The sequence below is a fragment of the Pezoporus flaviventris genome, unplaced genomic scaffold (genome assembly GCF_033815535.1).
Source record: "Pezoporus flaviventris isolate CSIRO_AGI_PZ_B2104156 unplaced genomic scaffold, CSIRO_AGI_Pfla_v1 ptg000064l, whole genome shotgun sequence".
NCBI classification, from domain to species: Eukaryota; Metazoa; Chordata; class Aves; order Psittaciformes; family Psittacidae; genus Pezoporus; species Pezoporus flaviventris.
Window position 1 is genome coordinate 2,466,261 of NW_026892612.1, and position 13,730 is coordinate 2,479,990.

The 13,730-nt window shown below is 40.7% G+C and overlaps 1 protein-coding gene across 4 annotated transcripts; it reads right to left on the minus strand.

Annotated features, from left to right (window-relative positions):
* Positions 1-4,310: 4,310 nt before the first annotated feature.
* Positions 4,311-12,629, minus strand: NMRK1 (nicotinamide riboside kinase 1). Of its 4 annotated transcripts, XM_061470836.1 has the most exons (8): positions 11,699-12,254; positions 11,128-11,218; positions 10,429-10,477; positions 9,160-9,331; positions 9,011-9,082; positions 7,023-7,129; positions 6,062-6,151; positions 4,311-5,574 (listed from the first exon to the last, which is right to left on the minus strand). In XM_061470836.1, the coding sequence occupies exons 1-8, from the start codon at positions 11,725-11,727 to the stop codon at positions 5,555-5,557; spliced, it is 630 nt and encodes a 209-aa protein (XP_061326820.1). In that variant the 5' UTR covers positions 11,728-12,254; the 3' UTR covers positions 4,311-5,554. The 4 variants fall into 4 exon arrangements, with proteins under 4 accessions (XP_061326820.1, XP_061326817.1, XP_061326818.1 ...); XM_061470833.1 differs by lacking the exons at positions 4,311-5,574; positions 6,062-6,151 and having other exon boundaries at positions 6,327-7,129; positions 11,699-12,629; XM_061470834.1 differs by lacking the exons at positions 4,311-5,574; positions 6,062-6,151 and having other exon boundaries at positions 6,327-7,129; positions 9,160-9,359; positions 10,429-10,643; positions 11,699-11,719.
* Between the last annotated feature and the right edge of the window lie 1,101 nt (positions 12,630-13,730).

A 13,730-nucleotide genomic window follows, 5' to 3' on the forward strand; every position in this document is an offset into this window, starting at 1 on the left:
GGAGCTCGGCAGGCCCAGGTGGCCCGACTAACGATAGAACAGCCCGGGCCGGGACGCCCTTCTTCGGGCGGGCGCCTCTTAAAGGACGCCATGCGCATGCGTCAGCGGTGGCAGAAAGGGAAGGGCGCCTCGCTGTGGAATAACCTCAGCCTTTGTGAAAGGGCATGGTGGGGCGGCCGCATGGTGGCCGTTCCCCAGGAACGGCTTTGGCGCGTCTCGGCAGAGGTGCGTGCTGCGCGGCTTTTCCGGGCCGTCATCCGAAGCATGAAATACGAGTTCAGCTGTAGTTGAGCGCGGCTGCGCCTGCTCGGCTGTTCCAGGGTGCGCTGCAGCCCGCGGTGCTGCGTAGAAAGGAGCACCGGGAGGGGCTGCGGGGAGAGGAGAGCGAGGAAGGACGTTAAGCAGGGCCTAGCAGCGCGTGAGGCGCAAGGTGCTGGATTTCCTCACAGTAACACTTTGACCCCGAAGACGATCGAGCACATCTTCCTCCCCGCGACACAACTTATCTGACCGGGCGTCGACACCTTTCGTGTGTGCTGTGGCAAGTCGCAGTGCACCTCCAGCTTGCTTTAAGAGGTCTCCTTTATGCAGAGGGTTGACCAATCATCCTCCTTCCTAGGTTTGAGAGCCCAGAGAAGGCTGTCCTACTAAATTCTATCTGAAGACATGCAGGGGGGAGTGGTTGTTTTTTCAGTAAACCAAGTAATGTAAGAGGGGAACGGAAGAAAAGGGGTTTTGGCATTCTGACCACCTCTCTCTGGAAAAAGGAGTACCAGTCTTCCAACAGAAATCCTCTCAAAGTTTTCCAGTTTTCCTCACTCTCACACTATTCTTGCTCTCTCGACAGTGTGTTACCTGACTGGATGGTTCTGACTACAGAGATGCTCAGTGGCAAGTGCCATAGATAAACCATCAGACATCATCCTCAGCTGGATGGACAAAAGAGGTGTTGTTCTGAAGGGCACATGAAGTAGTTTCAGAACATAGGAAACTGATTCTGAGAAATCTCGAGGAACTGGCCAACAAAGTTGAGAAGCAGGTATTTATTGCGGTGCCTGGAGACACAGGGAATAGCTGCTTCTAGCGTGTCTCTCCTGAGCATCAGCCAGGCTGTGATTATATTGTCCCTAAACATACATATTCATTAGACTACATACATATTCATTGAGTTACTTATACATTACATCATAAAACATTGTACCGCACCTTCAACAATTCGATTTAGAATCGTTTTCGTATCAGTAACCACCAGGCTGGTCCCCATTTTTCAAAAACGTGTGTGTGTGTGTGTGTCTGTGAGACAAAACCAGCATCTGAATCGATACACAGTGTAAACATCAGAAATAACAGCTTTTAGACTTCGAAGGTTAGAGGAGCAACAGCTCTTCAAGGTAAAAAATTTGTTCCAACTGCATCAGTGTTCATGGTGACTACATTGTCATGTTCTTTCCCTTATTTTGACATCATGAAGAAATCACCTTGATATCAATCTAAACCTGTACTTGCATTTCAGTCCTTCTTAGATATAAGCCATTAGACTTGCGTAGACCACCACCCTTTCTATTACCATGTTTCTAAACATGCAAGACACTTATCAAAGCTTTCCTTCTGCTATGATAGCCTGAAGTTGCAGCCAGCAGAAGATACCACTTCCAAAAGCCCACTCTTTCCTCCCGCCCTGCAGCTCTCCCAAACTACTTTCTTTACAGGGTGCACAGCCCTGGCAGTGAAAAGGCAACTGCTAGGGGCAAACTAGATTTTTCCTGTCAGGGGCTGTACTACTTTAAAAGCAAAAGCATTCTACCAATATACCAACTTTATAACGGCACCTGAAAGACTTTATTTCCCAAAGAGACTCAGAAGAGATCATTGTCTTTTCTCCCTAAGGTGAGTTCCTGTAGCAATGATGAAGAAAACATGCAGTTTAAGCACCATGGGTGACCCTGGCCAGTTTTGACTTCCCATCCATGGTAGAGCCCTGCCTGTTTCTTTTATTGATTCTTATGTGCTGGGGTCAATGAATCTTCCCTTTTGAACTTGCTGGTACTGTCTGCCTCCTATGGCATTAAATCTCAGAAGCTCATTGTCTGCTGTGTGAAATACCACCTTAATAGAATTGGTCAATCTGTTTCAAGTGAAGGAATGTCCCCTAAAACTAGTATTCATACAATCTGGTGAATACTAGTTCTGCATCCACTTGACTCAAAGCTTTCAAGGTTTTGTAAACCTTGCCCTTTTCTCACCTCAGCCTTCTCCTCTCCAGAATGACAGCTTCCAGCATTTTTCACTTCTCCTGACAAAGTGGCTGCTCTGTTCCCTTGATCCTGTTGACTTGCCTTTCTTTTAACTCCACTATGGACTTCCTCCAGATGTAGCAACCAGAACTGCACAATACTGAAAATCTGGGTCCACCAGTTTTACACACGAACAAACAGCACCACCTGTTTTGTTCACAACACCCATAAGATGTGTATGTAATATTTTGATGCAGCCCTGCACCATGGGGATTGTTTCAGAAAAATTCTTAAAGATCTCTGCCCTGAGCTGTAACTACAAGTTGCTGAATTGCAAGCTCAATACCATGTATATTCTGATAAATGATATATATCACAAATACATAAATCTGTACTGGAGCACATCTACTCCTTTTGCCCATGGAAGTGTTACCTGGCAATGAAGAAGTTAAGATTTTTGTAAAGGACAGTCTGTGCAGGCTTGAAAATCTTCAGTTTAGAACTGAACAGAAACATGTGGCAAGGAAAAACAGTTTCCTTACAAGCTCATAGACTTTGAGGAGAGGCAGGATACTGACAAATGAACCATCTGCATCAGAAAAAGAGTAACCAGAAAGATTAGGAAGGCAGAATTAATTTTGAAAAGCCTAGCCAAACAGGAGGTAACTGTGTTCCTAAACTTGGTTCATTAAAAATCACACCGCCTGAGAGAAAGAGACCCTTGCTCACAGAGACCCTTCCTCAAGGAACACGTGGTGAAATAAATATATACTGTGCCTTTAAACAGAGGAGAGAATGAAAAAGCCAATGACAGTAGTTACACTCTTACGTATATGGAAAATACTGATTTTCACTGTTTGAAACATAAAGTGGACATCTGGCAGACTGAGGGTGTGCCAGCTTTGTGGAATTACCACCAAAGCACCCATGTCTGCATAGAGACAAAATAAACATCTCCACTCTGTGTGTTAATCTCCTCTCTGTAAACTGTATGAAGGACCCTGATTTTGGGACAACAGAAGGATTTCACAAAACTGAGCTCCTGAGCTCCTTGCCACTGGAGTAGTGTTGGACTACTTCAGAAAGCATGGTATCAGCCCATTAAATCTTAACCCTTTACTTCCTATCCATTTCAAATCATAAAAGGATACCTTGTGTTCCTCTGGAACCAACATGATCACTTTAATTTCTACTCAGACATTTCTCCATGTAAGAAAATACTTAAGAAGTTTATCAAAGGGGACCCAGACACATCTAAGTGTCATGCAGGGATGGGAAAAGCAAGAATAAAAAATTTCTTCCCTTCACCCACTGTATAGGGTTTGTGGGGCAAGGTTTTGGTTGCAGGGGGGCTGCAGGGGTGGTGGCTTCTGTAAGATGCCAAAAGCTTCCCTTCTGCCTGATAGGACCAGTGCCAGCGGGCTCCAAGATGGACCCACCTCTGACCAAGGCTAAGCCCATCAGTGGCCATGGTAGCACCTCTGGGATAACACACTTCAGAAAGAGGAAAAGTTACTGCACAGGAACAACTGAGGGAGGAGTGGAAATATGTGAGAGAAACAGCTCTGCAGACATCAAGGTCAGTGAAGAAGGAGCAGGGGCAGATACGCTGTGTGCCAGAGCAGAGATTCCCCTGCAGCCCATGATGAAGACCGTGGTGTTATAACCAAAAAGCAGGTGTGGATCCCACAGGGACAAGGTACAGCGATCAGCAATGAAACCTTTGGCTTTAAGGAAAGCATAGCTTTAAGAAGCATAGGAGCTCAGGAACACAGACACTAATCAAATGGGGACCTAACACAGTGAAGCCCTCCCAGAGGGTGAAGCTCAAGGGAAAGCACTGTAAGGGTGGGTAATACAATCTGCACTGATTAACATGTTACACTTATGTAATGCCCTGTTTTGCTCATTAGTGAACTTGCTGATGTACTGCAGGTGGTAGAGCACCTTGGGGGGCACCTGGTAGCTACCCAAGGTCAACCCCCTGGAACCATCCAAGTATTAGCTAATCTCTCACAGTTGCCCCCTTCCAAAGGGAAAGAGAACCAAAAATACAGTTGAAAGTCAGACAGCCCATCAAATCTCTCTTGAAGTATTTTTACTGCAAAATTATAATACAAAATAGTACTTGGAAGCACTTTGTCTGAAACAGAAGCTTCACACAGCTCTACTCTTTTAACAAAATCTTTATATATACAGGTTTATGACCCTTAATACTGTTAACAATAAAGCATTACATTTCAATCACTGATCAGTTCAGCTGACACACAGTATATAGCCCATATATATATATAGCCATTGTTTGCTTTTCATGTCTGTGGCTTGATTTCTATTCTAGCTGGTAAGTTTTCAAAGAAAATGTAAGAGTTCATAAATTATTCAGCCACCATAAATGATTAAACTTTCCAGTTTTCTATTTTATCTAAATACACAAATTCTACAAAAAAGCTTCAACATTCATTTCACAGGCTGCTTTCTGAATACATTTGTTACTGTAATTTCAACCTGAGCTATGACTATTAACCAGAATTATTTCTTCCCTCTTCCTCCTCCGTGATGCGCACATTTATTGTAGTAGTCTCTGCCACCCCAGTCCTTGATTTTCACACAGTACATGTACTTGATGTCATTAGCAATGCATCTGTATTCTAGCCTCCATATTGTTCCCCCATCTTTTCCCAACAACCTGACTTCTCTTCAGGTTTGTTTGGATTTTTTTAAATACCCACTCCTAACTGCTCAAACCAACATACAACATAAAAATTAAAAATTACTTGGCAAACACCAGAGGTGTTTAGCAAGTAAGTTCAGTTATATATTCAATAACAGTTTCTGTTACTGAGTAAGCAGTGTAACACTTCATACCATCTTCAACTTACTGCTGCCACAACATACAACCAGTTCATCTAACCATGCTTATTGGTGATTAGCAGCTCATAAAATTAATCACTGTCCTTTGTATATGAACATTTAAAATTGTACTGATCCATGCTCAAATATGTTTATTAATACAAAAGAACTGCATCTTTCTAGTTTAGTTTTGTATACAAAAATATGTTTATATTCTGTAAAATGTACACATTCAAACAAAGGTCAGCCAAAGCATGACTGATTAAAGAAATTCTCAATAATAATGCAGTGTTAATATTACTCAACAATACCTGAGGCTTACAGACTCAGTAATCACTACAAATCTACTTGTATTCTCTGAATGAGTATTATAAACATACATTAACATCTGCTCAGTTGGTTGGCTTGCCAAATACGACAGTCTTGGGGCTTCCAGTTCGCATCAGACAGAACCCAAGCTTTCTATGTTATCATACTGTGACCTGCTGATCTAAAAGATAAAAACCATAAATTCAACCTGTAGTGTCATTTCTCAGTTTGCACGTGACATCACCGCATATTAGAAACTAATACCAACACCACATCTGTTTGCACGTGACATCACTGTATATTAGAAACTAATACCAACAACACGTTTGCACGTGACATCACTGTATATTAGAAACTAATACCAACAACACATCTGTTTTCACTAATGCTTTGCCCCATATTCCTTCGCTTCCCCGCTTTTTTTTTAATATTTTATCATTAGATAGCACTGGATCCACCTATTATTTCAGAACATCCAATTTCAAGGAACTTAAAAAGTTATAGCTTATGATGACTTAAAGTAATGGGCAAACATGTATAAGGACTGTGTGTGATACATAAGGGGATATAGATCTACATAATCCTTGCAGTATTTTCATATAAAAGGATTAGCTTTTTGTTAACATGGAATGGAATAAGCACATTCAATTTCCAGTAACATTACTTACTTTCTTCCCTCAGCTTTTTTAATTCCTGTATTATATCACTATACAAACTGGATAAAAGCTCCTCTTGGGATTTTGTTCCATCCAAATAAACTAAGAAAGATGAAAGAAAGTTTTCGTGAGTTCTGTGCCAGTTATTTCTTAATAGCAATTGGCAAAGGTTTTGGTATTCCTGTGAGTGCTATCAGAAGAGATGAAAAAATAAACCCCAAGAACAGTACCTCCCTTTCCTTCATTCACAAGCTTGTTCTAGATGTTAAAAAATGGTAATAACATTAGGACAGTAGAATAAGGGTGCCCATGCAGTCGAAGACCTCAGGTTATTCCTCAGCTTTAGGGTTTTGGCAAGTCAAGGAAAGGCATCACAGTTTCCATTCTCACTGCACAGTAAGATGTGTGTGCTGATGAAGTAGCCACTTGAATTCTCCCAGTGGGCAGTCCAAGAGCTGTATAGCTGTGAACATTACACAAGCTCATGGTGGCGCCTCATCAGCAGGCGCAGCTTTGAAACTTCACATGCAAGACTGGTGACTGTAGTGCACAGTCATATGTAAGACACTAGGAAGTGTCTTAAGTGACTTAACCAGGATTTCAGTTATGATCTGAAGAACCCTGACAATGCATCTGCTGTCACCTCAGAAGCTTCCTATTTAGCCACACATATATGTGCTAGCTCGTTACATACACCATACAAATGTGCCATTTAAAATAATAGCTTGTTAAATGGGCTTAGTAACCAGAAGCTTCGTATTTTTTTTAACTTTGTAACTTTTATTATTAAAAAAATCCAACTCCCATATAGATTTAAAAAATAAAATAGCAAAAGACCTAAATTTACTGTCCAAGTGCCACAAAAACAAAGAGAACTTTGTCCTATTCAAAAAAAACCAACCCACAGCCCAATGATAACTGTGTAAGCGCCACACTTCAGCATTTTCTAAGTTTAAAATTAGGGATACCATACCAATGTTACTTGCATTCTCTTCCAATTCACTTTTATATTTCAGATACATAGGCCATACGTGTCCATCGAAGTAACCCGGTGTATCTGCTGGCTGATAGACTCTGGTGCTACACAAAAATATATTTGCTTTTACATTTCCCCCTAGTGTCAGCTAATTTAATAACAGCATCTATCCAAAATAAAAATTAAAAAAAAAGACTGGCAGGCTGTATGAATATTGGAGCAAAGGAGGCTCCTTTGTTTTAATACAATCTGTGATACAGACTCTTGCTAACTTACCTATTTCTGCCAATCAAGTTACATTTAAGATAAGGTAAAAGTTGTGGGTCTGGGGTTTTGTTTAATTGAAAAAGGTATTACATGTAACTTAAGCTGTACTGAAAGTGTTACATAGAATCACAGAATCATAGAATAGTTAGGGTTGGAAAGGACCTTAAGATCATGTAGTTCCAACTCCCCTACCATGGGCAGGGACACCTCACACTAAACCATGTCACCCAAGGCTCTCTCCAACCTGGCCTTGAACACCACCAGGGATGGTGCATTCACAACTTCCCCGGGCAACCCATTCCAGTGCCTCACCACTCTTACAGTAAAGAACTTCCTCCTTATACCCAATCTAAACTTCCCCTGTTTAAGTTTTAACCCGTTACCCCTTGCCCTATCACTACAGTCCCTAATGAAGAGTCCCTCCCCAGCATCCCTATAGGCCCCTTTCAGATACTGGAAGGCTGCTATGAGGTCTCCACGCAGCCTTCTCTTCTCCAGGCTGAACAGCCCCAACTTCCTCAGCCTATCTTCATAGGGGAGGTGCTCCAGTCCCTGATCATCCTCGTGGCCCTTCTCTGGACTTGTTCCAACAGTTCCATGACCCTTTTATGTTGAGGACACCAGAACTGCACACAATACTCCAGGTGAGGTCCCACGAGAGCAGAGCAGAGGGGCAGAATCACCTCCTTCGACCTGCTGGTCACGCTCCTTTTGATGCGGCCCAGGATACGGTTGGCTTTCTGGGCTGCAAGCACACACTGAAGCTGGTGCACGTTCACCTTCTCATCGACCAACACCTCCAAGTCCTTCTCCACAGGGCTGCTCTGAATCTCTTCTCTGCCCCAGCTGTAGCTGTGCCTGGGATTGCTCCAACCCAGGTGCAGGACCTTGCACTTGGCATGGTTACCAAACCAAATGACTTTTTGGGGGGTTTTGTTGTTTGTTGTTTTTCAGGTTTTTTTTTGAAATATTCAGTATACAGATTTCCAAGTTTTAAATAACTAGGGGTTTTGCCTAGTCACATCCATCATTCAGCCTGGACACTAAAGTGCTTAAAGGTGAGTCTAATGAGAAACCAACAAAGTGAAATCAACCAAATCCTCTCCAGCAGATTTCTTCCCTCAGCCAGCAGATTCTGACTGTGTGCACATCTGCTGCTCCAAGCACACAGTATTGTGCCAGATTTGTAGACAATTCAGACATTGGCTCAATAATCAAGATATAAGGTGCAAATAGTGCACACTCTAAACAAAGCATACACTAAAACTGCACAAGAATATTGTTACTTTAGCAATAATCATCATGTGCTATAGTCAACCAAAGATAAGACTGCTTAGTATTTTTTAAACTGTTTCTCATTTTAAACATGGTTTAACTCCAATATGCAGTCAGTAATCTAAATAATTTAAAATCATTTATTTGGACAAGTTGTTTTTGTAGTGCTTCTAAAACATTTTAGTATCTCTGTGCTCTAATATAAATAAATAAATCATAATGATAATAAAAAGCCCCAAACTAAACCATAAACCAAAACAACCCCTCCCCCATCTCAGCATGCTTTTGTTAATGTTCGTTAAATACCCACACAGTCTTCCCTGTGAATCACAGAGGACAGATGATGTTAATAGCTTACACTTTGCAAGAACCAAAATAAAACCAGTATAAAAGAACCAGTCCAGGTTAGGGGGCACAGTCACCCTCCATGAGCAGCAACTTACCTCCTTCTCCTTTTGCACTCTTCGTAAGGAAGGGTCAAAAAATATCTTCTATTCCATAGTTCATTAAGTGGCCTAAGAGAATAACATGTTTAGTTCCGTCTTCCTTTTTAATGTGGCTTTAATATACCAGGTTACATATTACTGCTTACTCATAATTGTATAGCAGAAAGCCTTCAACAATCAAAATATAAACAACATCTGTATTTTTCAGATTGTCACATGTATTTTGTGGCTCTTCTGTCACAACACCTGAGCTTGCTGGGCTTTTCATCCAATTGCGAATACTTTTCACCATTTCATCCATATAAAGGGCATCAAGTACTGGATGGAAACAGAAAGTTAGGCATCCCTAAAAAAAAAAACATTAAAAAGCCCTCAAAACCTAGGTTAGTTGGTAAGAATCAAATAATCTACATACAAATCTAAATGAAAGGGAACAGGATTACCCCCAAATATCTCTCACACATATGAGTAGTTTCATGTTTGCAACTGATGATACCCTGAAACTAAAGCTTTCACCAGGACTGAGATATTTTGGTGGTCTCTCTGAGTTCTGTAGCACCAGAAGGTGTGTGAACACACTTCATAGCCTTTCCCTGACAACAGAAACAGAAGGGACCGTTCCCATATTCCGCAAAACTTGTAAAAAAACTTACTTACCCTGAGACCTGTACCCTTCTGACAATTGTCACTGACACAGGTGAAGGGAGCAGGAGCTGAAAACATTTTGCTTTGAGTTTTTATTGGGTTCGGGTATTTGGAAGGTGGGGATGGATGGATGAATTGAAAGGAGAATGCAAAACAGCACAATGTAGCACCTGTTTTGTCTGTAGACATGTAAGAACACACTGAGTAAGTACTGAAAGGTATAGAGAAGACAGCTTTTGGGTAACAGAAGAGCAAACACATTTTAGAGGAGGTTTTAAGAGCAGCATTAAAGCTACAGACTTGAAATAGAATGTCCAACTTAACCCTTCAGTTTCACATTCCAATTTCATGAAGTCTAGAAATTGAGCTAAAGACTGCATAGCTGAGAAAGAGTCAGTTTTCAGAGACAATTTAAGGGTCTGGCCAATATTCTGAGTAATACATTTTGTGACCATCAAGTATCCACGGAGATTAGCCAATAAGCAACTCTTCACAACTAGATATGACCTGAACCAAAGCACTAGCCTAAAGTGGATCTGGATCTAGAAGTTTATAAAATTAAATTGGCACACTGAGCCAGAATTAACCATGAACTTCATCTGGTCTCTATGTGTGATCTGATACGAAATAATGGTGTCAGGATCAGATCCAAGTTTTGACTGATTTGGAATAAGACAATGAAAGACACTCAGTGGAGAGTAAGAAGTGCTGAAGCTAGGCATAAGAGAATTTCAGTACAACATTCAAAGCAATGCATCAAAGTTACTGACCATCATACAGCTTAAATCCACGTTCATCTGTTTCTACTTCAGACTCTGGCTGAAGAAGCAAAAAAAAAAAAAAAAAAAGAGTATTTTCAAGGCTGCTTTTATGACCACTGTCACAGATACACACTTTCACACTTTTCAGTCACAAACATGGGGGTTATACACTTTTGTATCCCAAGTGATTAAATTTATCTTCAAAATTAAAATGCTGTATAAAACTGTTAAAACAGAATACAAACACAAAAATATTGTTTAATCTGGAACAAGAAATTCTCCCAGTCATACCTGACAAGTTCATTAGAGCTTTACTTCAGAAATAAGAGCTCCTTCACTATCCTTAACAAACAACTCCAATGTCAATGCAAAAGTTGTCCTTCTGTTTTGATTTTAGAGACAAAGAACTACCAATTGCTATACAGGTGTAAAGTTAACAAAATTTCATTAACTTCATTATCACAAAGTATCTTGAAAAAGATCAAAGAAGACAACGGACTTCTTTTTGCTGAGTATATTCAGTGGTTCTTGCTACTGAAAGTTCAATTACCCCAGTGCTCATTTTATTTCTCTTTCTCATGAAGTTAACATTATTTTAAGCAGCATCAATTTTAAAAGTTTATCACTAGGGGAACTGAAAAGAGAAGTTATATTAAAACCTACGCAAGTCTACCTTTACCTATCAGGTTTTTCCATCAGTACAGTTACCTTAAAGAAGTCATCTTGACAGATTATATCACAATTGGGAAGCATTTTCTTAAGCTTTTCTGCCAGTGTTGTTTTCCCCCCATTTGTTACACTGAGTTAGAAAACAGGAAAAAATGCATCAAGACAAAAATCAGTATTTTAAACATATGTACATGCTAACACACATATTTATGTATAGTTAGACACAAACAAACAATCCTCCTCCTTAAATCTCACCCCCAAAAAAGTTTATTCCCATTAAATACTAGCTAACTCTGAAAGGATTCAATAGCTTTCAGACAATAAATCTAGCAGTGCCAGGAAAGAGGTTAGACAAAGGTGGTACCTGAGATCTCAGAGACAACATTTAACTGCTCTTTTGAGGGTTACATGTTATAAGCTGAGACCATTACATGTTGTATTTGTAATACACTTTGAAAAAACACAGAATCATAGAATAATTAGGGTTGGAAAGGACCAGAAGATCATCTAGTTCCAACCCCCATTCATTCAGAAATAGAGATTACATCACTTCATTCTGAAAGGAAGACCAGTCTTTAGATGTAGAGGAAATTTAATTGCTAATACTTACCCTCCAAGGCCAATAACCAATACCTTCATGGTTTTTCTCCTCAGTTCTTGCTTTTCACTATCAAAAATAGTAGCCAGAGAAAACTCTTAATTCAGCAACAAGGAAAGCAGCTATTGTATTAAGAAATATCAATTACAGATAAAACTTAACTTTTTTTTTTTTTTCTTTTTGCAAGGCTAATGCCAGAACCACAACTGCTTGTTCTAATGCTGACAAAAAAAACCTGCAACATACATGCCACATCACAGATTTACCTTAGTATATTAATCATTTGGGGGGAACTCTGACACTCAGTTCTACCAATATTAATACCACAAGGTCCCTCAAGAAAAGCAGTCACTAGATCAAGCACTAATGGTATAAAAAAGATTGGGTAAATAGAAGCTGTGGTGGCAAAACAAGCAAAAAGCTTAAAAAAGAAAGAAGTGACATGCTGAGGAGAAAGATGTTTTAAAAATTTCATGAAGAGTTATAACAAAGAGTACACTCAAAGACTCTTCTATGAGCCTTGTCTTAGCAGTGTGAGAATTCACCACTGCGTCGTGAGACTTAGCAGCGCTGACCATACAAGTGCTTCTCTTCTGCCCCACCACAGAATAATCTGGAGTCATCACCTCTATTGTAAAGGCACTTTGGCCGTTGTAGCTGACTTAGCACTGAGATGGACTAAATAGCTATTGATCTTCTTCAGAAAAGAGCAAAGACTGAAACCCTGGAAAAGGTTACATTTGTTTACCCATACCCCTGTGGCTGCCAAGTAACCAGCCCTGGGGCTGTGGCTGGCTGACCACCTTCAGTGGTCAGAGCTGCCAGAAGACACAACCCTGCCTTTCCCTGACTCTTCTCAGAACTTTCTTCTGTAGCAGGTGTTTGAAGAGTCCATAGTGAACTACACTAGAAAACTACTGCAGCTGAAAAAACAGTTCTGCAAAGGAGGAGGGAAGGGAAGAATGTTAAGTTTTCAGCAGCGCAAATTCCTGTTTACCATCCATTTAACTGTGCCTGTAAAGGTATGGTGCAGCAGAAAGACAGGCAGTAATGGGGATGCTTCTCTTGGCAGCAGCGCTGGTCTACAGAGTTTGTCAAACCAGTTTAACATTTGCCAAACATTGCTTTCCACGAGCATAAACCCATAACTATTTAACCACATGCAAATACCCTCGTTTTCACCTGGTCAGTCCTCCTACGTCACGCTTAGGGATGTAAAGCCTATGACACCTAAGACTGAAAATTACTATTTCCCCTCCCCAGCAAGCCAGTATCTGTATTTAAGGCATCAGTTTGAAAGTAAAACCACACTATTTCTGTGAAGGTAAGTTTCAGACACAAAGTTTGCATTTGGTGCAACAACTGCAAGTTCAGCTGTTTCTGAGGTCTGTGATGTGATCTTTGCATGTTTGCTTTAAGATTTTTTTCTGTTAAAATAAAATAAAATGACATACTGACTAGCCCAAGTCATCACCAGTGTGATAATGTTCCTCTGTGTACCTGCAGTAGTTGGCACTGGGAAGTTTTTAAGTTAGCATGCAAGGGTTTTCTAAGAGCACTGTCATTGTCAAGTTCAACAATGCATCGCATGTTTGTGGTATTGGCTATCTATCTGGAGAGTGCAAACACATGATCTTTTCTGAGGAAGCAGTGATACTCAGTCCACTGAAAAACAAAGATCTAAAGATCACCAGTAAGGTTTGTGTGCCAGAAGATTAGCCTTTGTCCCACGAAAAATGCTATGTAACAAACTAGACAACATCTGTACACACATGCTGAGCTTTGGACTCTAATTTACGTCACCGTCTATACGAAAGTTAATCCCAGCTTCAGGCAAAAAAAAAAAAAAAAAAGCAGGATGAAAAAGCCCACCAAAGCCCACCAGAGCTCTTTCTCCCCCCCCCTCCCCCCCGAATAACGTGTAGCACCAATTGCAACGACAGTCACCAATGTTGTAACACTGAACTCCTAAACTACCTGGTCTCGGTTTAGTATCTTTAAACAGGACATAAACCTATGCTAACCCCAACAAGGAACCGCTTCC